The 27,237-nt window shown below is 44.8% G+C and overlaps 1 protein-coding gene across 1 annotated transcript in view; it reads right to left on the bottom strand.

The window, feature by feature from the left end:
- The window catches only part of SRP54 (signal recognition particle 54), a 141,061-nt gene that overhangs the window by 66,719 nt on the left and 47,105 nt on the right, over positions 1-27,237 (bottom strand). The window contains exon 8 of the mRNA XM_029598953.1: positions 14,861-15,011. Within this exon, the coding sequence (XP_029454813.1) occupies positions 14,861-15,011 (151 nt within the window). The remainder of the gene's footprint in view (positions 1-14,860; positions 15,012-27,237) is intronic.

The raw sequence follows: 27,237 nt of genomic DNA, 5'->3' as shown, positions 1-27,237 counted from the left end.
GTGAGCAACACTCCGAAATGTATGACCAATTGCTCATGCTCTCAGCTTAGAGGTGACTATGCTTAACTCCCATCTCCCAGACATTTGGGCCAATGGGGCTCATAAGCATCATGAAGTGATGCGGTTGGGCACCAGAAGGGAAAAGAAAGCTGAGTATTGCTGTTGTCACCCTTCCTGCAATACTGAAGGTGGCTGAGATTTTGATTTTTCTTCCAGCTGCTGGTCATGCAACCATCCTGAGAAAGGAGTGGGCAAAAAGAAAATGGGGGTAGAAAGTCACAAATTAGATCATATACTAGGTCTGACTGGTCTAACACATGAAACTATGGACTCTGGATTATCCCCAATTCCATACAAGGGTATTTGTGAAACAGTTCAGGACACAGCTGCTCCCAGAGGCTCAGAGAAGGGTAGGAGAGCAGCTTAAGAGATTTTAACAGTAATAAATTACCAATAAACAGAGGTTGTGGCATAGAGGACAGGCAACATATGATAGAGAAGTTCAAATAACTCCGATATTAATGCACAGGAGGCTGTTCTAATTCAATGGAGACTCTAGAATAAGGAGTCATGGAAGGAGGGTGAAAGGGGGTAGACTGAGGAATAATGCAAGGAAGTATTTCCCTACAAAAAGGGTAGTGGATGCAGGAACAGCTTTCCAGCTGAGGTGGTGGAGACAAGAATAGTATCTGAATTCAAGAAAACATGGGACAAGCACAGAGGATCTCCAAAGAGGTGGTAGGGATTGTAGAGCTGAGAGGTTGTATGGATGGGGAAGCTAAAGAAGGTCTTTTCCTGCCATTTGTTTCTTTGAGCATTTAAAACCTCATAGGTACCAACCTCAGATATTATACATGGTATATATAACCTGCAGTGAATTCAGATTTTTCTGGTATCAACATAGCTACTAGAACTCTGCTTTAATTAGCAAATGAGTATTATTGCTTGCTGTGTGCACTTTTGAAATAAAAGCAGAGTTGCTTACCTGTAATAGGTGTTCTGAGGACAGCAGGATGTTAGTCCTCACACATGGGTGACATCAAATGGAGCCCCGATGCAGAAAACTTACGTCAAGGTTTTAGAATTTTGACTAGGTACACTAAGCATGCCAAGTATGCCCTATGCAATGCATCCACGCAGGTTCCCTCTCCAGTTTCGTAACATAGAATTATACTTAAAATAAAAAAATAGGATAAATCCAACACCGCGAGGTGGCAGATGGGTTTTGTGAGAATTAAGATCCTGTTGTTCTCGGAGAACACCTCTTACAAGTAAGCAACTTTGCTTTCTTTGAGGACAAGGAGGATGGTAGTCCTCACACATAGATGAATCCCTAGTTACAGGCTGCTCCCCAACACAAAAAGGGACCAACAGACACCCAACCAGGTTCCAACGGGCACAACAAGAGTGGGGGGAGACTGCCTGAAACCAAACAGGCCCTAGACAGGGGAGTTGGGTTTTACATCTCAAACAGCTTCTGAAAGACAGACTGGTCGAACCTACTGTCGTGTTCAGCCATCCCTATCCAGACAGTAATGAGATGTTAATGTGTGGCAAGAATTCCATGTCGCAGCCTTGCAGATCTCCTCCACGGGAACTGCTCATAAGTGGGCCACAAACACTACCATGGTTCTGACAGAATAAGCCTTGACATGACCTCCATGATGCAGTCCTGCCTGGGCATAACAGAAGGGGATGCAATCTGCTAGCCAAATGGATAGTATCTGTTTGGCAACAGTAAAGCACAACCTATTCTTGTCAAAAGAAATAAAAAGCTGGGTGGATTAACTATGGGTTTCTGTCCATTCCAGATAGAAGGCTAAGGCTAGTTTGCAGTCCAAACTGTGCAGTACTCATTTGCCTTGGGATGAATGGGGCCTGGGAAAGAAAACTGGCAGACCTAGGGTGCATACACAATATGACCCTATCATGATAAAACTTAGTATAAGGTGGATAAGTCACTAAGGCCTGAAAGCTCGCTGACCCTTGTGCTGAAGTGACCACCACTAAAATTATGACCTTCCAGGCCAGATACTTCACAATGGCTCAAAGGAGTTTATCAGCTGAGTTAGCATCACACTTAGGTCAAGACACAGTGGGAGGCTTTAGGGGAGGCTTCAATTGAAGCAGGGCCCACATGAAGGGTACAATATAGGTTGTACAGAGATGGGTGTACCATCTACAGCTTTGGTGGTATGCACCAATTGCACTGAGATAAACTTTTGACAGAGTGAGTTTTTAAGCCAGCCTCCGACAAGTGTAGGAGGTAGTCAAGCAGTTTGTGTGTGGGACAGGAGAACGGATCTAGGGCCTTCTGCTCATACCACACAGAAAACCTCCTCCACTTCAGTTCATTAGACTTTCAACTAGAAGACTTTGAGAAATATCCTCCGAAAGATCAAGCACCTGTAGTATTAACCTCTCAACATCCAGGCTGTGAGCGACAGGGCCTGGAGGTTGGGATGCCGCAGCCTGTCTTAATCTTGCATGATGAGATCTGGGGTAATCCCCAGACCGATTGATCTCTGGATGAATAACTTCCATAGGAGTGGAAACCAGACCTGTCTCGGCCAATTGAGGGACTAAAAGGATCATAGTCCCCCTGTCCTTGTGAAACTTTGTCTTTGCCACTAAGGGAATCTGAGGATACGCATACAGAAGACCCTTGCCCCAATGACGACTGAGGGCATCCAAGGCTGGTGTACTATCTGACCCGTACAGGGAGCAGAACCAAGGAACCTTCCTGATGCAGGGGGACATGAATAGATCTACATCTGGCCTCCCCCAGAGGTGGAATATCCAATTTGCTACAACCGGCCCAGAGACCACACGTAGGGTCTGAAGGCTTGACTCAACCTGTCCGCTACCACATTCTTCATCCTGGCCAGCACCATCCCATGGGAGAGGGGCCACAAACAGCTCTGGACCACTTCCTGACACAGGAGATACGACTATGCCTCCCTATTTGTTGACATACCACATAGCTAATTGATTGTCAGTGTGGATCAGGACAACTTTGTTGGACAGTCAGTCTCTGAAAGCCCATAGCTCGTACCTGATCGCTCAAAGCTCTGGGAAGTTGATTTAACAAGAGCATTCCTTGGTGGACCAGGGACCCTAAGTGCTGAGCCCATCTACATGACCTCCCCACCTGAGGGTGGAAGCATCCATGTTAGGACATTTTGGGTAGGGGGAATTCGAAATGAGATCACTCGTTACAGATTTGAAAGTACCCGCCACCAGAACAATGAGTCCTGGAGAGATAGGGTGACTGATGCAATCCTGGATGCTCTGAGTGGCCTGACACCTGCAATCTCGAGGAACATTGGGCTCTGCACATGTGTAATCGTGCCAAGGGCATGACATGGACGGTTGTGACCATGTGGGCCAACAACCTCAACATGTACCAGGCTGACACCTGCCGACTCTGTTGGATCCCTACTATGATGGTCGTCAAGGTGATGGCCCTCTGATGAGGCAGGAAGGCCTTGGCCTGAGCCTGTCTAGCAGGACTCCTATGTCGTCCAATTGAAATGACAGGCTGAGATGGGACTTTGGGTAGTTGAGAACGAACCCTAGTGACTCCAACACCCAGATGGTCAAGCGCATGGACCTAGTGATTCCTGCCTGAGTCGTGCTCTTGACCAGTCAATTGTCCAGATACAGGAAACATGCACTCCCAGCCTGCAAGGTGCACAACACCACGGCAAGGCATTTTTGTGAAGACCCATGGGGCTGATGCGAGACTGAATAGCAACACCCGGTACGGTAAGTGCTGTTTTCCCCACCACAAATCTGAGATACTTCCGGTGACCAGGGAAGATCTTAATATGAGTGTATGCATCCTTTAGGTCCAGGAGCATAGCCAATCCCCTTTTTGCAAAAAGGGGGATCAAGGTGCCCAGGCAAACAATCTTGAATTTTTCTTTTCTTAGAAACTTGTTCAAGACCTTTAGGTCTAGGATGGGACGGAGTCCTCATGTTCTCTTTGGAATCAGGAAGTATCTGGAGTAGAATCCCCACCCTTTTTGCCCTGGTGGTACAGGCTCGACCACTCTGGGAGGGAGGGAGGCTCCACTAGTAGTACTCCCTGATGTGCTACTGGCCCCCAAAACAGGCACAGAGGGCAATCTGGCCGGACACCCAATTGGTACCCTTGACAAACGATGAACAGAACCCACTGGTCCGAAGTTATACTGGGCCACTGATTTGCAAAGAACCGCAGCCTTCCCCAACCGGATGATCCAGTGTCTTGGGCATGGCCAACAAGTGTATGCTCTCTACATCCCAGTCAAAGTCCCATCCTCAGAGTTGATTGAGGAGCCAGCTGGAGCTTGGGGGCTCTCTTCTGTCTGGGACAGCTGCAGGAGCCCAGTTGGTGTTGACAGGAGTGAGGAGGCAGAGGATAGTACTTCCTTTTGCAAAATAAATAATTCCTTGTCCCCAGGCTCGCCCGTCTCCTAGAAGAGGATGGGTCCAGAGTACTGGCGGAGAGTTGTTGGAGGGTTTCATGGTGGCTCCTAAATTAGGCCACAGCAGCCCTCACCCTATCTCCGAAGAGTTTCTCTCCAGTACACAGCACATCAGCAAGTCATTCTTGTAAATCTGGTCGAAGATGCGAGGCCCTCAGCCATGCCATTCTGTGGGTGCTGATTACTGCTGCAGACTCTTGATACAGTCTTGAAAACATCATAGGTCACACGGACCTCATGTTTTCTGCACTCCAGGCCCATATACATCAGCAAAATGTACCAGCGTTGGCTCGAACCTCAGGGGGGCGTCCCCCTGAGATGACGTCAACAGCTCAGTTTTCGCTAACAAGACGAGTTAGCAAGGGTTCGCTTCTTCCTGGTCGCTGCGGATGGGATTCGCTCTCCGCAAACCCAGCTACTCTGCCTCCTCAGACTTCACTAGAGGTACCCGCTCCTCGGGGGCCTCGCTCTTTCTTTTCAGGTCGCAGTCTGGAACCAGTACTCGCTCCTCGAGGGCCCACGTCCCGGACTTGCTCCTGAATACCACTTCTGCTAAGAAGTCATTGCTGCTTACAACATTGTGAGTTTCCATCTATCAGAGCTTTCCCTAGAATCAGGTACTCGCTCCTCGAGGGCCTAATGCATACCATCTCCTGGGCTGCCTTAAGAGACTATTGTGTGAGTGTTACCATCAAGGACTTGTTCCAGAACTCTGCATATACTGCCTACTCACTTTCTTAGTTTCTCTACAGCTCAGCCACCCTGGGATCGCTGTTCCAATACCTGAGAGACTAAAGCCCAGCCGGGCGCTTCCAGCTCACTACTGCCACCTCTGGTGGTTTACTATATTGTCTAATAAAAGAACTAGTGTGTGTCTGTCTCCTACACTAAACCTGACCAGTGGTCCCTCTCGGGATTTCCTCCGAGGGCGTGGTCACCTGCCACTGGTCCAAGGATCCACCCACAACTATTCTAAATAACTACAGATTGCTAAATACCAGCTTTAACAGAGCTTTCTGACAGATTGCTAACTTCCAGCTTTCTCTACAGAGCTTTGTTAACTGATTGACAACAGACTGCTAACTCCTCACGGAGAACACATCACTCCATCAATAACTGAAAAGGGATGGCTTCTGCCATCACTCATATAAAATCTGTGAAGGTCAAGTCCTCACATGGAGGCTTCCTTCGCTCCTCTGAAGAAGGTTCTGAAAGACCACCTTCGGAGGACGACTCTGAAGTATGATCCCCCCAGAGATCATAGGGTTCCTTATCCTCACTGTAAGCCACAGGGGATGAGTCCCTAGGTTTTCGACCTTCGTCTAGGGGTGTATATACTGGTAGAACTGGATGAGGAGCAGCAGGCCGCAGCATCTCTGCCAGCCTTGGTGGAGCTTCCTCCTCGAGGAACTGACAATGATCATCATTATCTGTAGGGGAAGGCTTCTGTTCCCCGCAGGGCACAGGTGCCTTCCTGGGAACTGGCGCCAGCTGGGTTGGTAATGTACAGATGAGCACAGAGAGCTTCTCCAGAAGTGGTACGAGGAAGAGTGGCACTGGGTCTGGTGCCGTCTGTGCCATAGGACAAGATGCTCTTCGAACCATGAAGTGGATCGGTGAATGGCATCAGGACCAGTGAAGAGAGTCGTGGACTACTGGCACTGATGAAGGATTAACACTCTTTGCTGCAGGGTCACTTCAGGAGCATCATGGCAAAAGCCCGTGCGCATTCCTGTACCTGGCACCAATCAGATGGGGACCGGTGCCAATGCTTCTTCGGCTTCCCTTTATGCTTGGCCCAGTTTTTCCCTGGTGCAGAGGCCGATAAGGAACCAGACATCCTCGGCCTGGAGGAGATTGACAATGGTCTATCTCTGGCACCCCTATCCACCGGCAGCATTGACAGAACCAATGGAATTGCCGATGTCCATGGCTCGGTGTGGCTCCTTGGTCCTTCGATGCAAATGGCTTAGATAATCTTCAACTCGAAGAACTACTCCATCTTGTAAAGTCGAAGCATACATCCCTCTTTGGGGCACTCTCGGTGCATAAGTAGCAACCCCAGATGTCATGCGATGCCCCCAGACAGAGAACACATCTCATATGGATCTGTGATGGACATGGTTCTCAGGCACTGGGGGCATTGCTGAAAACCAGACATGACCATGATGGACAAAACAAAAGGTGATGGCGGAGGGGTGTCAAAGGACAGCAGGCACTGATGCACCACCGAAACAGGGAATCAACTGCAAAAGGAAACTTACCCAATTGCTGAAAACCCTGACTAGGAGACGCTACTGAGGGCACAGAGAGGGACCCAGCAACAGAACAATGATGAAAAAAAAAATGAGAATAGACAGGTTTTCCACAAAGCCAAATAGCCAAAATGAGCTTGCTCACACTGCAAGGTTTACAGCGCCGCGGAAAAAGAAAAACTGGAGAGGGACCCCATGTGGATGTGTGGTATAGAGCATGTTGGGCATTCTCAGTGTGCCTAGTCAAAGTTCTAGAAACATTTACATAAGTATTCCACATCAGGGCTCCACCTGATGAGCGAGGACTAGCATCCTGCTTATCGTCAGAAGATACTCAGTACACAGGGCACAGCTATATTCTATGGTCTGCATGTACAATGACAAAGCCAAAGAATAGTGGCACTAGTGTTTCTGACTATCACAGATCTGTGCTTTAACAGTGGTCAAACCTTTTGCAGTCTGACTACAATTCTTATGCAATTAGTCATGAACTGATACACTTTCAGTCAGCAGAACAAGAATGGACAATGGTCAATAAATATGCACCAGGAATTAGAGTTATATGAGGCTTCATATCCATCTGCTGTATATTTTATTCCTCAGTTACCACGTCCTGAAAAAACAGATAAGAGGCCATGGTTGATAACACACCAGGAGAGACACCTCTGCAGATACAGCTACTGGGCTAAAGAAAATTGCAATAACAGGAGAAACAGGTAAGAAATATTGAAGAGGATAGAGGCCAGCAAAGGGCAAATGACATGTTCAACTGAGATAAAATACAAAAGTGATGTAAATGTCTAATTTAGTGAGAAGTGTGCTGATGAAGAACAGAGAAAGTTTCTGAATCAAAGTGAAAGCAAAATTGCTTACCTTGTAATAGGTGTTATCCTAGGACAGCAGGATGTAGTCCTCACATATGGGTGACATCATTGATGGAGCCCTATTGCGGAAAACTTTCTGTCAAAGTTTCTAGAAACTTTTGACTGGCACTCTGAGCCCACTGAGCATGCCATGATATTCTCAGCCACAGGGGTCTCCCTTCAGTCTCGTATGTAGCAGTAAGCTTTAGCAAAAAATAAAATAAAACGTATCGTACCAAACTCTGCGGGGTGGCGGGTGGGTTTTGTGAGGACTACATCCTGCTGTCCTGGGATAACAACCTATTACAAGGTAAGCAATTTTGCTTTATCCCAGGACAAGCAGGATGCTGGTCCTTACATAATGGGTGATTAGCAAGTTAGAGGCTGAGTCATTTTGTAGTGAAGCAACACTGAAGTATTGCTGGTGAAAATGAGGCAGCCAAAGATCACAGCAGGTTGGATGTAGAAGGAGTTGGGATTAAACTGGAAACAAGTTCTTTAAGACAGATTGTCCATAAGCTGAATCTTGTCGTCCTTCTTTGTCCAAACAATAATGAGCTGCAAAGGTGTGAAGCAAACTCCATTTTGCTGCTTTACATATTTATTTATTTTTGGTTTTTTATATACCGATCTTCTTGCATTGGATGCAAATCAAACTGGTTTACAGTAAAACAATTCAACTTGCCTAGTAGCATTACATGGAACAAAGAACATGGAACAAAATAATAGTGCTTGCGAGCATTACATAAAAAACGAGGAACAATTAAACATTTAAACATTTAGAAGCCTTTGGTGACAATTCTTATAGCGAATGTGAGTAAATGTGCCATTAATGTTAAAACGAAATCAGGCGAATGATTGTCTGGATTGAGAAGGAATACTGGGATGGTGGAATAGGGGCAGACACGGGGCATGGGGGATAGGGTGGAGGGGCGAAAAGAAAAAGGTGGTGTAAGATAGGGGAGGGTGAATTTATAACAAATAGAACCAATTAAAGTTGTGGACCTTCAAGGAAATGCAAGACTGAATAGCCATGTTTTCAGTTTTTTCTTGAACGAAGTCTGGCAGGAGTCTTGTCTGAGTTCTGGTGGGAGGGTGTTCCAATGGGTAGGACCTGCAGTGGATAGTGCCCTATTACTTAGCGAGGTTTTGGCTTGAGGGACGAATAGGGTGCCTTGGTAAGTTGTAGAGGATAGGTGTGATGTGGTCTCTTTTTTAGAGTTAGTCAAGATCCTGGCCGCAGAGTTCTGTAACATCTGTAGAGGCTTAATGGTGGTGGCTGGTAGACCGAGTAGTAGAGAGTTACAGTAATCAATTTTTGTAAGGATGATAGATTGTAGAACCAAGCGGAAGTCTTGAAAATGCAGGAGCGGTTTTAGCTTTTTCAGAACTTGTAATTTAAAGAAGCATTCTTTTGTCGTGTTTACAAATTTTTTCATGTTGAGCTGATTATCGAGGAGCACTCCTAGGTCTCTTACGAAGGTTGAGTTTTTGAGGTTGTTCAGGAAAGTTGATGTGAGGTTGGAGGGAGAGTTGAAGTCTATTTGTGGTTGACCATTTAAGGATGAGGCTGTTTCTCTAGACAAAGGGTTATCTTCCTGGGAGATGAGGTATTCCGTCTTGTCTTTGTCGATTACTAGATTGAGTTTAGTGAGGAGGGCGCTGATTTCATGAAAGCAATTCTCCCAGAAGATTAAAGAATTTTGTAGGGATTTCTTAATTGGGATATGTCAAGAATTGGCACTCAACGATAGTGTGCTAATGAGGTTGACATTGCTCTTACTGAATGCGCCTTTACTCGCCCTTGGAGAGGAAGGCCTGCTTTTTCATAGCAAAACTGTATGCAATCTGCTAGCCAATTGGAGATAGTATGTTTACCCACTGCTTTTCCCGGTTTGTTTGGATCATAAGATACAAAGAGTTGAGTGGATTTCCTATGGACTGCAGTGCGGTTTAAGTAAAATGCTAGCGCACACTTACAGTCCAAGGTATGTAAGGCCCGTTCTCCTTGGTGAGAATGAGGTCTTGGAAAGAATGTGGGTAAAACTATGGATTGGTTCAAGTGGAATTCCGTAACTACCTTGGGGAGTAATTTTGGATGTGTACGGAGAACCACTGTCATGTAGGAATTTTGTATAGGGTGAGTACGTGACAATGCTTGTAACTCACTTACCCTTCTAGCTGATGTAATGGCTATAAGGAAGATAGTCTTCCATGTGAGAAATTTAGGATCACAGGAAGTCATGTGTTCAAAAGGAGAACGCATGAGCCTTGTCAAGACTAGATTCAGGTCCCATTCTGTGACAGGTGACCGAATTGGTGGCTTAAGGTGAATTAAACCTCTAATAAACCTACCGACAAGAGGTTGTATGGATATTGATGCATCTCCCATCTTGTTATGGTAAGCTGAGATTGCACTTAAATGTACTCTTACAGATGATATCTGGAGACCAGAATCTGAAAGATGGTATAAGTAGTCTAGTAGAGAAATAGTGGGGCAGGAGAAAGGGTTAATATTCTTTGCTGTGCACCACAAGGTAAACCTTTTCCATTTCGAAGAATAATTCTTTCGTGTTGAAGGTTTACGTGAAGCTATAAGCACTTGAGATACATTGGTTGAAAGATGGAGTGGTTGTAAAATCAAGCTTTCAACATCCATGCTGTCAGGCATAGGGATTGAAGGTTGGGATGGCGCAACCGACCCTGATCCTGAGTTATGAGTGTGGGAGCTATACCCAGGCGAATTGGTTCTCTGTTCGAGAGGTCTAGAAGTGTGGGAAACCATACTTGTCGAGGCGAATATGGGGCTATGAGTATCATGGACCCTTTGTCCTGTTGTAGCTTCACTAAAGTTTTGGTTATGAGCAGTATCGGAGGATACGCGTATAGAAGGCCTGAGTTCCAAGGGTGAGCAAAGGTGTCCTTGGCTGGTTGGTGTCTGTCTGTGCAGAGCGCAGAACTTGTCCACTTTGTAATTCAGATGTGATGCAAAGAGGTCTACTGTTGGTTGCCCCCAACGTTGAAAGATCCTGGTCGCTACTAAGGGATCCAGGGACCACTCTTCTCACGACAGACGATCTGCCACTACATTGTGGATGCCCGCTAGATAAGTGGCCCGGAGAAACATTGAGTGTGTTAGGGCCCAGTTCCAAATCTGAGCGGCTTCTTGACAAAGGAGATACGAGCCCGTACCTCCCTGTTTGTTGATGTACCACATGGCTACTGTGTTGTCCGTTTGGATCAGAACAGTTTTGTGTCCAAGGCAGTCCTTGAACGCATGCAGCGCATAACGTATAGCTCAAAGTTCCAGGAAATTGATTTGAAATGTTGCTTCGAGTTTTGTCCAAGTACCCTGGGTTTGGAGATTGTTTATGTGAGCTCCCCAAACTAAGGTGGATGCATCTGTAGTTAATGTTATCTGTGGGACTGGTTGTTGGAAGGGCAGGCCCTTGCGCAAGTTGTCCTTGTTCGCCCACCAAAGTAGAGATGACCTTAACTGGTGGGTCACTTGAATTGGAGAGGACAGTGGCTGAATGGCTTGGATCCATTGTGATCTTAAAGTCCATTGGGTTACCCTCATGGCTAGCCTTGCCATTGGAGTGACATGAACTGTGGATTCCTTGTGGCCTAGTAAGGTTAGAAACTGATGAGCTGTTGCTTGTTTCTTTGAGTGTAGCGAGTATGCCAATAGGGAAAGTGTATCTGCCCAATCCTCGGGTAGAAAAGCTTTTGAAAGTATGGTGAGATGGAATGAGATGGGACTTTTGGTAATTGATGAGAAAACCCATGGTGTGAAGTAGAGTAATAGTCCGACTGAGGGAAGCCAGAGCTCATTGTTGAGATTGACTTCTGATGAGCCAGTCGCCTAGAAAAGGAAAGACATGGACACTTTCTTTGTGTAAGTGTGCTGCTATAACTGCCAGACATTTTGTGAATACTCTGGGAGCTGATGCAAGTCCGAATGGTAGTACTCTGTACTGGAAATGTTGATTACCCACCATGAAGCGCAGATACTTGCGATGAGGAGGGAATAATGGAATGTGAGCATAAGCGTCTTGAGAACAAAGCCAATCTCCTGTTTGAAGAAGTGGAAGCATGGTGCCTAGAGAAACATCCTGAACCTTTCTTTCTTCTGAAATTTGTTGAGATTTCTGAGGTCTAGGATGGGTTGCAGGCCTCCGGTTTTCTTTGGAATGAGGAAATAACGGGAATAGAATCCTCTGCCCTGCTGAGTCCGGGGCACCAGCTCTACAGCTCTGGCTCTCAGAAGGGTGGATAATTCTACTTGTAGATCGATTATGTGATTTTCACTTAGTGTAAGAGATCTTGGAGGAGAATCTCTTGGAGTTGAGAGAAAATTGAGTTGGTACCCTCGAGATATTATTGCAAGTACCCATTGGTCTGTTATTTGTACCCAATTGTTGTAAAAGGAGGATACTCTGCCTCCTACCGGGTGATCTGGTTGAGGGTTGTAGAGATGGCTTTGGTCTCCGAGGATGGCCTCAAAAGCCTGCAGCCGGTCCCGTCTGCGGCGGAGGTTGAGGCCTAGCAGCGCTAGGTTGTCTGGGCTGAGATCTTTGCTGCGGCCTAGAAGATCTGCCTCTTGATGCTGGAGGGTAATAACGCCTCTGTCTGTAGAAGGATAGTCGAGATTCCTTCCTTGGAGGTTGGCGAGATGATGTAGCAGAGTCCTGTGGAACTGATGACAGTTGACGCAGGGTTTCTGTGTGTTCCTTTAATTGTGCTACAGCATCCTGTACCTTAGAGCCAAAAAGGTAGTCACCCTCACATGGCAAATCAACCAATTTTTCTTGGACCTCAGGCCTGAGGTCCGAGGCCTTAAGCCATGCCCAGCGACACGCACTTATACCAGAAGCCGCTACTCTGGAGGCAGTTTCAAAATTATCATAAGCGGCTCGGACTTCGTGCTTGCCAGCTTCAAGTCCTTTGTGTATGATTACTTGGGCTGCTTCTTGATATTGCTGCGGTAACGAATTTGAAAAACCTTGCATCTGTTTCCATAGGTTTCTCTGATATTGCGTCATGTATAACTGATATGATGCAATTCTTGTGTTTAGCATGGCTCCTTGATAAATTTTTCTGCCCAGGGAATCCAAGAATCTATGATCCTTGCCTGGAGGAGTGGAGGAATGAGGTCTTATCCGTTTAGATTTCTTTTGTGCAGACTCCACAACAACTGATTGATGTGGCAGTTGTGCTGTCTGGTAGCCAGGGACAGATTGTACCAAATAAGTAGTGTCCACTCTCTTATTTATGGATGGTACTGAGCATGGGTGCTCCCAGAGTCTGTGCTGTAAGTCTAGGAGGACTTCGTGGGCAGGTATAGCCAAGACTTGTTTTGGAGGGTCCACGAATTGGAGGACCTCCAGTGTTTGCTGTCTTGTGTCCTCTTCAGCTACCAGAGTAAACTGTATGGTGTCTGATATATCCTGAATAAAATTTGCAAAGGATAAATCCTCTGTTGGAGATTTCTGTCTGTCTTCTGGAGGAAAAGGATCAGACATAAATCCTTCAGAAGAAGTGTCTGTATGCCTGTCATCCCAGGTATCATACAGGTCATCTTGATATGGAGACGTTTGAGAAGACCTTGGTGGACGAGAAAGCCCTGAAGAACCTGGCTGTGGATCATCTGAAGGAATCCGTCCAGGGACTTCTTCTCGTGGCTTGGATGTAGTCGATGGAAGAGCACCAACTATTTCATCGAATTTGTTCATTAGAAGCTGGAACAGTGTGAACTCCGGATGTCCTGGAACCCCAGGTGACATCGGCATCGACGTTATCGGGTCGGGCACCGGTATCTATGGTCGCCTCTGACTAGACTTTGGTTGTGGTACCGGCATCGGTGCAGGCACCGGTATCTATGATCGCCTCGTTCTAGACTTTGGTTGTGGTACTGGCATCGGTGTAGGCACTGGTATTGATGTCTGCTGATTCTTCAATGCTTGGAGCAACATTTGACGGATGAAATCTGTCAATTCCTCAGTGATAGCTGGTGCGGGCAGAGCAGCTACACGTGGTGGCGGTGGAGGTGTTGATGGTCCTTCTACAGGGCCCTGTGGAGGTTTGATTATTGGTGCTTCGATATGGGGTGAAGGCCTCGGCGGCGAAGGCACCGGTGTTTCCTGGAGTCTAGGCCGTTTCGCGGTCGATTCCTCCGGAGAGAGAAGCGCCTCTGGTATCGATGGGTGTCAGTGCCGATGGCTAGGCTTCGGAAGGTGTTCCATCGCTGACTTCGATGCTATCGATGGTGTCGGCGATGAATGATCTCTTGAGCCTTCCAGACGACGCCTTTTCAGTATTATACGTTTAGAGACTCCGGCCAAAGACGACTGAGTCGATGTGGAAGGGGATGGCAGAAGCTGTAGATGGAATAAATGCTCCATCTTTTCTTGGCGGGCCTTTCTTCCCTTCGCGGTCATTTCGGCACACTTGGGACAGGTTGTTACGTTGTGTGTTTGACCTAAACAAAGGACACACTCGAGGTGTGGATCTGAAATGGACATTGTCAGATTACAGTTGGGACATTTTTAAAATCCAGTGGCCATATTTTTTCGCCGACAGCCATCAATGAAAGAGAGAAAACGTGAGAGGAAAAACTTTTTACTCAAAGAGTAAAAAAGAGACTAAATTTACTCACCAGCCGGTGGTAACATGAGAGACCCTGATATGGGAGAGAATAAATGCTTTTTAAATCAGATTTTTAGTCAAACTGTGAGAAAACTCACACAGGCTCCTGCTCCGTGATGCCAACAGCAGCGCGGAAAAACGAAGACTGAAGGGAGACTCCTGTGGCTGAGAATATCATGGCATGCTCAGTGGTCTCAGAGCACCAGTCAAAAGTTTCTAGAAACTTTGACAAAGTTTTCCGCAATAGGGCTCCATCAATGTCACCCATATGTGAGGACTAGCATCCTGGGATAATATCTATAACATCGTTCACTTTCTCCTCTGTTGTCGTGATCATATAGGTAATGTCCATGCCCTGATTCACTGAACTGTGCAAAAGAAATTTCTAAGGCTGAGCCTTTTACTGCTGTTTGCAAACCATCGAAGACTGTACCTGTAGCACTCCATCACCCTCCCTCCAGATAGGCTCCAGCATCAGTTCAGCTATGGAGTCTTTTCTGCACCATAGCATGCTGCACTATGAAGATTTCTTGTACGCACAAGTTTAACAGTTAGCTAATTTCCTTAAATTAGAAACAAAAATCCTTCAACAAAATAAGTTTCCATTCGAGCAGTTACTTACTATAGCATTGGCCACTTGGAGCATTTCTTCAAACAAAGAATCCTCCTGTTTGTGACGTCCGCTGGTATCCACAATGATTATCTCAAAATTCTCACTCTTAAATTTGTCAACCCCTTCTGAGGCAATAATCACGGGATCCATTTCTGTGTAACTGCATTAAAGAAAGCAAAAAATACACTGCTCAGGCAGCTTGTAAGGAAATTTAGTATAGTACAAGTGCTAGGCTCGGACATACCTTAAAGTAAAAGATTTCCAATATATAAAAAGAGAAGAGAGCTGTAAAATGTGTATATCAAATAAAATATACATACAGTTCAATTTTCTAAATATGAAAAATAAAAATAAAAAATATATGCCACTGATCGTCCAAGTGCTCAAGGTATCATTCAAGAGCTACTTAATGTCTCACTGATACTGACATTTGATTATTCTGGTCAGCAATTCATTGCACTGAAGTGAACCAAGGATCATCACAGCTATTACATACAGTTAATTGCAATGCGTGGATGAGGGTGCAGAGAAGGATTCAGTTTTGTAAGAAATAGCCAACCTTTTGGGGAAGGGGGGTGGGGGGGTCTTTTCCAAAAGGCTTGGCCCCACCATAACCAGGATAGAACCAGGTTGCTGGCACTAACCTTTAAAAAGGTGATAGAGCAGTTTTTAAACTGGAACAAGGGGGAAATCAGACTGTCAATCAGCAGCACATGGTTCAGAGTGAGGTATCTCCAAAGGAGACTAACGAAACCGGTGAGTTATAGCATCTCAATAGAGTGGTTTTAATAAAAGCAAAAGTAGTTCTTATGCCTATAAGTTAAAAGATTTCAAATTATCCCTGTTAACTGAAAAGCAGGTTAATATAAAACAAAAAACATTTTGAAAGGTCTGAATGCCAATGCCAGATGTCTAAGAAGTAAGATGGGAGAGTTAAAGTATACTGCACTGAATGAACAGGTAGACATAACTGGCATCTTAGAGACCTGGTGGAAGGAAGAAAACCAATGGGTACAAATTACACCACAATGAAAGGGTGGATCAACTCGAGGCAGGGTGGCGATTTATGTTTGGGATGGTTTGGAGTCCAACAGGACAAAGATCCTGCAAGAGACTAAATGCACAGTAGAATCTTTATGGGCAGAAATCCCATGTGTGTTGGAGGAAAAGTATAGTGATAGAAATACTACTGTCCACCCGGCCAAAAAGTGTTAAGATGGACAATAAAAAGTTAAGAGAAATAAGGGAAGCTAATCTAGCAATGCAGTAATAGTGGGAGATTTCAATTACCCCAATACTGACTGGGCAAATCTAATATCACAAAATGCTAGAGAGGTAGTTGCTAGATGAAATAAATGGCTGCTTCATTGAGCAATTGGTTCAGAAACCAACAAGAGAAAGAGCCATTTTAGATCTAATTTTTAGTGGAACAGTAGTGGTGTCACTTGGTAATAGTGATCATAATGATCAAATTTAAATTAATGACTGGTAGAGGGCTAAAAGCAAGTTCGCTTATTGTAAACTGTTTTCCTTATATAGCAGGATGACTTAGCCATGCTATCTCGGGTGACATCATCGATTGTGCATGATGCAGAGCCTTCTCAAAGTAACAAACAGAACTTTGATACTCTGCTCATGCGTGGCAGTTACTGTGCAACTGACGGACTGTGTCAGACAAAAAGGTAGAGACTGACCAGGTAGGCAGGGGGGTACGCATGGCTAACTTATCCTATCTACGGTAAGCAAACTTGCTTTTTTCCCCTCCCCCCATCGATAAGCAAGTTGAATTAGCCATGCTGTCCTGGGGAGTCCCAAGCTAAGGGTTGCTGTGAAATTTTTTTGTTTTTTGTTTTGTTTTTTTTTTTTTATAACCATCCACCTAGGTTGTAGTCTCTACCTGTCTCCTCTGGAGCTCAAACCCACTTGACCAACTGAACTGTCAGATGCTGAAAACTGATCCAATCAACATATAGTGACATATATAATGTTACAATCTTTATTAATATCAAAAAGAGAAATTTCTAAAGGACTTTATGTTCAAAATTTCACATTACCCCAAGGAATACCCATCTAAAAATCCCAACCCATAATCACACACCATTCATATCACTTACACACATTCTCCATGACGACTCCCAAACATTAAAATTGCTCAAATTTTCTCTTGCTCTCAGAACGAATTTTTTACATGTAAATAGAGATTCTCATTACAATACAGATCTTCAAAATAATTCTGTTCACAAGCAGAGAAAAATTCTATTTCTCAAATATTCTCTCATTCTCAAAACGAAATTCCTTCAATTCCTCTTCATCCTCTCAACATGTTTCGCCTTTTCACAGGCTTCTTCAGGAGAACTTTAAAGAATTTCCTGCTGCATGTTCATTAATGTAATATTCCCATGCAGGTTTCATCTACAACGAGTAACTTTTTTTTTAAGTGAAAGTATATTCTCCAACAAACTCTACACACAAAAAGTTATTCTTTCAACAGCATTTTCACATATTTTACCAGTACGTCCAAGAAAAATTGACGTACAAACAGATACGTTCCCTGACTCTTACTCTTCAGCACGTCTCAAATAAGCTCCCACAAAAACCGCGGTTCTTGCAATCCGGTGTGAACTTCCTTTGCATATTACCTATAGCAAATCAAATCACAACAACAATTCCCAAATTCCTCTACAAACTCAGGGAAATTCCCTCCCATACTTTCTCCACACAGGAGAAAAAATTTATATATGCTGAAAATCGAAGGAAACTTACCTTACCAATTCTAAAACACGCCACTACCTCCGTAGCGTTCAAACGCCGCCATCAAGTGAGTCAAAGGGATAAATCAACTCCTTCCCTTCTGCCTCCTTTTAAATCCCTCATCACCAATCAAAACAGTCCACACTATAGCCACACCTTTTTCTACTGCCCGCGATGATTTAAAAGGGCCACTCCATTCATTAACCTATCTCAAAACCAATCCTTTAAGAGGACAATGTTTTCTCACCTTATACATACTTATTTCTGAAACCAACCGCACATCCAAAATGATCAAAGGCACGCGACCAAGTCAATTCTATCATTTAATCCATTCGGCAATAGAGTTCCTAAAGAGAAAATCCATCTCTGCTCCACTCTCAACAATGTTTTGTTCAAATTACCCCCTTGTCTGTTCTTTATTTCTTGAATCACAAAAAAACGGAGATCCTCTACTGTATGTTTATATTCACGCCAATGCTTCACCAGTGGGGCCGTTTCTACTTCATTCCGAAGTCTACTACAATGTTCTAATTTATTTATTTAGCATATTTTATACACCGAGGTATAGCAGAGTTGCCTTCACTCCGGTTTACAGTTACAACAACCTCATACATTTAAAGTAATTTAACAGCAAAACTGTAAACACTGGTATAGAACAATAGCATATAACTGATTAAGATATACAATAAAATATGTAAAAAAATCTGAATTCAAATCATGTAGGGGATATCTGCTGTAGAACAAAATGGGAATGATTCTGGTAGTTAGAAAGAAAGTTAGTAATTGTAGGGAGATTGTGTGTCAGATGGAGGAACACACAAAGGATAGATCTGTTGATTTATCCTTTATAGACATTGAGAGTGTTGTCTTAGAGAGTTTGGTTGAGTAGCCAGGTTTTAAGGTCTTTTTTAAAAGATTTTATGTTTTCTTGAGTGGTCAGGTGATGAGGTAACGAATTCCATAACTTCGGGCCGATGATGGAAATGGCTCTGTTTCTAGTGGAGGACAGTTTAGCATGTGGAAGAGATGGGATTAATTGGAGTTTACTTGTTGTGCGAAGTGATCTATGAATATGTATAATGTTGTCCAGGGCTGTGTAGTCTGCTTTGTAAATTGCTTTGTGAAGAATTGTGAGAACTTTGAATGCTATTCTTTTCTCTATTGGTAGCCATTGTAAATTGTTGAGAACGGGGGTTATGTGGTTATATTTTCTTTTACCCGTCAGGACTCTGGCAGCAGCATTTTGAAGTAACTGCAAGGGTTTTAAAGATGTTTTAGGTAAACCAATCAGAAGAGAGTTGCAATAGTCCAAACTGGTAAAGATGAGGGCTTGTAGGATGGTTTTGAAATCATGGGGTTGAAGCAGCGGTTTTAAGTGTTTAAATTACTTGTAGTTTATGAAAGCCCTCTTTTGTTCTAGTAGTAATGTGTTTTTTGTAGTTTAGTTCATTGCCTAGCAATATGCCTAGGTCTTTTACGTTGTCTTTAATTTGAATGTGGATGTTATCGATTTGGAAGGGTGGTGTGGTTTTTGATCCAGAGTTTTTTCTTGCGATTAGGATACATTCAGTTTTGCTCATATTTAAACATAGTTTTAATTAGCATGTTTCGGATTGCTTCAAGGTGTGAGGCTGCACTTGACATTGCATCTTCAATGGAGGAAATTATTGGAATGAGGATTTGTATGTCATCAGCGTACATGTAGTACGTGATGCCTAGGCTTGATAGGAGATGGCATAAAGGTATAAGGTAGATATTGAATAGTATTGGTGAAAGAGCCGATCCTTGTGGCACTCCTGTTTCGAGAGGGATGGCGTTGGATGATTTGTTGTTGTAGGAGACTTTGAAATACCCACTCCATTCACGGCCTGCCAGTCTCTGCTTCTCAGCCGCGAGCAGGATGGGTGCTGCTTGTGGCCCGCCAATCTCTGCCACTCCCAGTATGAGTGGGATGGGCTCCGCTTGCATCCCCTAATGGCTGGCACCCTAGGCGACTACCTAGTTGGCATATTGGGACATGCCAGCCCTTTCCATGTTAGATATTTTAGTGATGCCGTTTCCAACAGCTCAAATGGGCCCGACATTTTATTTATTTATTTATTTCTTTTGTATACCGACATTCGATCGAGATATCACATCGGTTTCCAGAAAACAGGTTGAATAGAGCCGGAACTGCCCTATTTTACATTGTAACAAGAGAACAGTTGATTAAACAATAAATATAAGGAACATTGTAACATATGAATAAAATTAAAATTAAATATTAGATGTGGGTATATAGAAATGGCATATAGCCTATATACAATATGTACATGAGAGCTTTCAGGACAATATTAATGTCCCAAGGAACCAGAGGTTTTCGTACTGGAGGATGCAAATGAAGCAGGCCCCTCATAAAACATTAGGTGATAGGGTGCATCAAGATGGATAGCCCTTTGTCTTGGCTGTGATATGCTGCAATAGCATTTAAATGAACTGATGAAGTCTGGAGTCCTATTTGGTAAATAAGGTATAAATAGTTAAGCAATTGTTCAGGTGAACAAGTGAAAGGATCGACAGAGCGAGATATACACCAATTGGGGATAGGCTTGCTCCTCTGCTTAGGTGGTCTTCCTGTAGCCACCACTGGAGCTGAGAATGTACCTCTGCTGGTAGTTGGAGGCGAATTGAATAGTCCTGGGACAGTGGGTTCCATCGTGACAGTAAGGAGCGCTGGAGCAGTCGCATATGGGTCCTTGCTCAAGGGACGACCTCCAGGGTTGATGCTATTAGGCCAAGGACTTTAAGATAGTTCCATACCTTGGGGCGTGCATTGGTCATCAATCATCATAATTGTTCCATCAGTTTCCTTCTCCTCGGAGGAGGGAGGAAGACTTTGTTCTGTTTGGTGTCGAAACGGGCCCCCAGGTAATCTAGTGACTGAGAGGGCTGCAGACTGCTCTTGCCCATGTCCACAACCCAACCAAGTTTCTGCAGTAGGCTCTAGACTCTGCTGGTCACCTGCCGGCTCTCTTCCACATACTTTGCCCTGATTAGCCAATCGTCCAGGTAAGGGTGTACCAAAATCCCTTCCGTCCTCAGTGTTGCCACCACGATCACCATGATTTTGGTGAAGGTACTGGGGGTGGTTGATAGACCGAAGGGTAGTGCTCGGAACTGGTAATGGTGACCCAGTATCACAAAGCACAGGTGATCCTGATGGATGTGAAGGTAGGCTTTGGAAAGGTCCAGGGAGGTTAGAAACTCTCCCGGTTGTACTGCCATTATTACGGAGCGAAGAGTTTCTATGCGGAAGTATAGAACCCGCAGATGACCGTTGACGTTCTTGAGATCCAAGATGGGCCGGAATGATCCTTCCCTTCTTGGGAACGATAAAATAGATAGAATAGCGCCCTGTATTTTGTTGGGGTGTGGGAACCAGAGTTATTGCCTTCAGACTGAGTAGTCTTGTTAGAGTGGTTTCTACTGCCAGTCTCTTGGATTGGGAGTGGCAGGGTGACATCATAAGTTTGTCTCTAGGGATGCTGCGGAACTCCAGAGTAACCTTCTCGAATGATGTTTAGAACCCATTTGTCTGACGTTATCTTGACCCATCTTTGGTAGAAGAGGGTAAGTCAACCCCCTATATCCTCTTCCTGTGAATGGGTCGGCCCATTCTCATTGTGGAGCACAGCTGGAGCCTGCCCCCAGGCCTGCTCCTCCGAAAAGGCTGGGACCTTCCGGAGGGACAAAGTGCCTGAAATTGCGAGTTCCTGTAGGATCTAAAGCGCTGTGATCCTCTGCCCTTGGTTCCTTTGGGTGAGGGATGCTGAGATCTTGTACTCCTATCTTCCAGTAGCCGAGGCACTGGGGATTCGCCCCATTTGCTGGCTAACTTCTCCAATTCGCTTCCGAACATAAGAGATCCTTTAAAGGGTAACCCCAACCCATCTCTCATTTAGAGTATATTACTGATCTATGTAACCGTAAACTATTGGCACACCATGGATATCTTAGAAACCAAACCAACCTATTTCGTGCCGAAATGTAAACAGTTGTGATGGTATAGAAAATTTTTTAAATAAATAAATTCTTATGAGGTTCGCTTTAGATGTCGCGTCCGCAGACCAATTCCATAGCCATAGTTGTCTTCTGGCTGCCACTACAGAGGCAACGCCCCTGGCTGAGGTGCGCACTAGGTCTGACCTTGCGTCCCTAAGGAAGGCTGCTGCAGGTTCCATCGTCTCACTGGTATACATTCGAGTTATTTGCATCTCTCGAGAGCAGCAAGCAGGAACGTGCCACCAGTGCGCAGCAAGAAGCAATCTGCAGTGTCACTGATGTTGCGTCGAAGGCCTGCTTAAGGATAGATTCCAATTGTCTGTCCTGAGTGTCCTTCAATGCAGCCCCTCCCTCAACCGGAATCGTTGTTCGTTTTGAGACGGCACAGATCATAGTGTCCACGTTCGGGAAATGCAGGCGTTCCTTGGATGCTGGTTCTAGAGGATATAGGGCTTCCAAGGCCCAACCCCTTTTGAAGCTGGTCTCCGGGGCATCCCATTCCAGCTCAATCAGTTCCTGGATGGCTTCCATCATTGGAAAGTAGCATGAGGCCTTATGAAGGGACACCAAGATGGGGTGGTTCTTTGGTTCTACCATAGGATCCATGCCAGGAATACCTAGCGTCTTCAGAGTATGGGAAACAAGGGCTGGTAATTCGTCCTTGTGGAAGCAGCGAAGCATGGTTCGGTATGGTTCCATTCCTCGAGGGATTTCTCCTTCTTCCAGGGAGTCACTCATCATCTGAGGTGTCTGGGTCCCTGTTAGGGAAGTTCTTGGTTAGGCGAGGCATGTCTCGAGGCATCTGAGCTGGGAGGAACTTGTGCTTCCGGTAGGGGTTGAGTCTGGGGCACAGCTGGGGCTGACAGCGCCTGAACGAAGGCTTGCAGCCCTAGGAAAAATTCCAAATAGGAGAAGGTCCTGGGGTCCATGTTAACCCCAGGGGGAGTCAGAGTAGGGGCTCCAGAGGTGCCCTCATGTGGGGAAGCTCCTGGGAGCTATCGTCAGTAGTTCCGGTACCATCTCCCAACAGTAAGGGGCCAGGCTTTGGTTCCCCATGGGCTTCTTCGCAATGTTGACACAGGCAGGACTCCAATTCAAGCTGCGCGGTTCTTATGTTGCAGGCTGTGCAAAGAGAGTGCCTTCTGGCCTTCTTGGGTGCCGGTGCCATTATCTCTATGTGTTTGTGTGTGTGTGCAGTTGTAAATGCAGCTGTGCGTGTAAATATGCGCCCGGGTGCGCTCAGTTGTGCGCGCCGCTGTGCACGCAGCTATGCGTGCGTCTGTATTGGACTCATGCAAGTTAAGCTCATCAGCCGTCCGGCCTGCCCCGCGCGCACTGGTCGAGAAGGGAAGATGGCGCAGACAATCCCCGCACATAAGATGGCGGCTCCAAGGGTCTCCACGTGTGTGGACCCTTGTACCGGATCGGGGCCTAGCCCAACCAAGGCTGCTCAACCTGATCGGTGCTCCCTTCTAACCCTCGCCGGGGACGGATTCGGAACGGCAATCCAAGTTCTGGAGACCTGAATTTAAAGATTTTTTCTTACTTTGTGTCGGCGCTTACCGATCGTGTGTTGGACGGTCTCCAACTGCAAAGAGAGGGAATTACCTTCACCGCCCCGCTCGTTTCTTCAACCACTGCCTTTCAGCTACACTGGGAGCCAAGTCCACGCCGGGAACCTGCTACCGGACCAAGGAACACCTCTGAGGGATATCGGAAATCAACCTCAGGAATTCTCAACTGGGGGAGGGATCCTTAGGTATCACCACAGGAGAGCGGGGCTCCATCTTCCTTAAGGTAAATTTTGTTTCTTCTTTGATACCTATGGTCTTGTGGATGGCCTTCTTAGTTGTGTCTGTTGTGGCTGTATCCAAGGGTGCTGGTAAGCCAGAAGGTGGTACTGTTGGTATTGCTTGTACAGTTTTCGTTGGTACATGGTTTCTTGTACTGGGAGCAATACCATTTGAATGTGGATGGCTGGTCAGTAGGGTAATGTTAAGGAGTGTACCACTACGTTTTGCTCTTTAATATGGGAGACTTTCCTTGAGCTTGTCTCTGAAGAGGTTGTCACCCAAGCATGGCAAATCAGCAAGCTTCTCATGTATGACTTTCCCTGATCACACTAGCTCTCAACCACACCATGTGCCGAGCTGCAATGTAAGCTGCAGATGTACGTGATGTTCTCAAACACTTCATAAACTGAGTGTAGCAGGTGTCTTAGTCCTTCCTCCAAGTCATGGAGCGGTTGCGGTGTTATTTGCTCTCCAGTTTCAGACCAAAACAAAAGGTTTTAGTTGTGGCAGGCGTTCGTACAAATATTACACCAAATAAAATTGGTGCTGTTCAATGCAAGAGGTCTGCATAGAACTTTAGAATACCTTCTGTTACCAAAGTCATCTAAGATCTTGTTGTCATTCCCTAGTGGAATGCTGGAATGGAGCCTTGTTTTCTTTGCCATTCTCATGGTGGACTCCACCATCACCAAAGCATGAGTCCGTATCCCAGAGATTTTTTTAAGACTGAATTTAAAGTTCAGCTTCCTAACCACCGGTAGCCTATAATACAAGGACTCCCAGGACTTCAGCAAGACTAAATCTAGAACAGCATGAGAAGGTAATGCTTCAGTTCTGATGGTATTGTCTAGTATTTTTAAGATACCAAATATTTCCGCACATGGATCAAGTATCTTACGCACTTCTATGTTCAAGGTGTTTCATTTTCTCCACAGACTGAGTAAGGTCTTCTGGTGGAGACGAGTGTTCGAGTTGTCAGGGATGTCTGAAGGTAGCCCTGTAGACAAACAAGGAGATGGAGCAGGAGATTGCTTTGACTGAGGAGAAACAGGCAGACTGGTCTCTTCTACAGGAGTTCATAGGCCCTGGCAATCTTGTGATGAAGAATCCCGTGGACTTTTGTCCTTGGGTGGTATGTGCTGGGATTGTGATTCAGCCTCTTCATGCTCTGGAACCTTGAGAGGTAACTCCGGAGGCTGCACTTGGGGATGTAGTAAAGAGACTTCTGATAAAAGAAATTTGTTCCATTGCCTGTGTGGATCTGGAACCCAGAGATAAGGGGAGGCCCTTTTTCTCCAGTGTGGTCTGACGAGGTAGAGAACTGACAGGTTTGCCAGTAGGTTCTAGGCAATGGAATAGCTGCTAGTTTGATATCTGAAGCTGGAGGAAGATTTGGAACAAATTCTAAAAGGTTCTTCCCATAGAGATTTGTCTCTCAGAAAGAGTGCTTCTTGGCAATGAGATTGTCTCTGTTTTCATAATGACTCTAAAGACAAGTTGGAGTATACGCTCATGCCACTTTGGAATGAGCTGAAAGAGATAACAGAGTATGGTCTTGTCTGAGACAACCAGGGCCTCTCTGAAAAGGTGTGCAGAACAGGATCTACATCAATTAGGATGTCTCTGTGGGGCAACACCCTTTCTTGAGCCTCTCTTGTCTTTGTCGAGTCAAAGGGCCTTGTAGTTTCTGGAGTTGTAGGACATTTTTAGGGAATAGACAAAGGAGGACATTTGGTCATCTTGCCCTATAGCTTTGCTTTTCTGTGTGTCACGTCCTTACTTGTTGAAGCAGATCTGACAGCATGTTACATCATATGCTTTGGTTTGCGTGTGGGTAGATGTATCACTCGATGCAGCCAGATGTGCGCAGTACAACGTGGGATTGGCCAGAGTCAATATTTTCTTCGGCGGCTGTTAAGCATTGAGGAGATGCATAAGCGTTGCATCGAGGTTGCATTGTGGATTTCAATGCAGCTTTAGTTTGAGACATGGATGATACAGTTGATGAAATTTTCAACTTTTTGTGCATCTCTGACTCTGCTACTATTAGTTAGGAGAGGTCCAGCTTCAGGAGGTTTAGGATGCTTCAATTTCGATTCTAAAGCTCCTGTAGGCCTATGGATGCGTGTCACCATTTCCCATGGTGTTGAGTCTTTAGACCTGGGGAAAACTGGGTGGATCACAGAGGAGAGGATGCATAACTGCCCAAAGCTGACAAGAAGACCTCTTTGTCCTACAGCCAGGCAATCTTCTGGGCCCTTTGCAGATGGGCCTGTGGTGACATGCGGCCACAATTATAGCACACAGCCTGGTCATGGTCTGGGCCTAAACAGGTATAACAATAATTATGCCCATCTGTGGCAGACATAATATGTCCACACTGGCAGTATTTGAAGCCCAGAGCTTTTTTCAACATGAAGAGCACTTAAAAGTGCTGTTCTGGGGATCTCTAGGCAGCAAAAAAAATGTTTAAATCTGAGGAGAGAAGGATCTCTACACATCCATGCCTTGGTGTGGGAAAAAAAAGTAACTGAAGAGACTTTGAACCAGTCAATCACATGGGAACTGCTGCACATAAGCAGAGCATCAAAGCTCTGTTTGATAAGGATCTGCTTCATGCATTGTCAGATGACATCACTCAAGACAGCATGACTAATTCAGCCTGCTTATCAACAGAAAATAAGTAAATCTACAGCACTAACACTAAAATTTCAAAAGAGAGACTTTGATAAAATGAGGAAGATAGTTAGAAAAAAACTGAAAGATGCAGCTACCAAGGTTAAGAGTGTACAACAGACATGGACACTGTTTAAAAATACCATCTTAGAAGCACAGTCCAGATGTATTCCACACATTAAAAAAGGTAGAAGGAAGGCCAAATTATTGCCAGCTTGGTTAAAAGGCGAAGTGAAAGAGGTATTTTAGCCAAAAGATCTTCCTTCGAAAATTGGAAGAAAGATCCATCTGAAGAAAACAGGAAAAAGCATAAGCATTAGCAAGTTAAAAGTAAAAAAGACAGGCCAAGATGGAATTTGAAAAGAAGTTGGCCATAGAGGCAAAAAGTCATAACAATAATTTTTAAACAAGGTATATCCGAAGCAGGAAGCCTGTGAGGAAATTGACTTGATTGTCAGATGATCGAGAGGTTATAGGGGAACTTAGGGATAAGGAGGCCATAACAGAAAGACTAAATTAATTCTCTGCTTTGGTGTTTATAAATTAAAGATGTTGGGGAGATACCTATTCCAGAAATGGTTTTCAAGAGTAATGCTCACAAACCATTGTCCCAGTTATATTTCACCTGTTTTGAAGGGCATCCACTTACTTCCCACCAAGTGGAGAATTTCCTTTAAAATCTTAATGCTAGTATTTAAAGGGTTGAGTAGCGTCTCACCCCACAGCTTTAAAACTGTACTATCCATCATGTACGCTTAGATCAGCTAGTCAATTCCTTTTGAACAGTCCTTCACCAAGAATTATTCACTTAGAAAAGCCTTTCTCTAGATTCGTCTATGTCCAAGATCCTGTTTTATGGAATTCCTTGCCCCGCAGTCTGAAGGAGGAATCCTATGTTAAAATTCAGGAAGCTATTAAAATCCTTCTTGTTCTCTCAAGCATTCCCCGATAATATGTAGCAAGCAGGGAGCAATCAACCACAAAATTCTGGAGCGTGAACTATAAACTGAAGGTAGATGGAAATTGTTATAATAGTTATTTTCTTATGTACTGACTATGTCAATGTCTTTATGTTTTTTAAAAATGATTTGTTAAACTGCTTAGAAATTTTAATTTGCAGTATAT

Source organism: Rhinatrema bivittatum, chromosome 4 (genome assembly GCF_901001135.1).
Source record: "Rhinatrema bivittatum chromosome 4, aRhiBiv1.1, whole genome shotgun sequence".
Classification (NCBI taxonomy): Eukaryota; Metazoa; Chordata; class Amphibia; order Gymnophiona; family Rhinatrematidae; genus Rhinatrema; species Rhinatrema bivittatum.
This window is presented reverse-complemented; position numbering and strand designations above follow the sequence as displayed.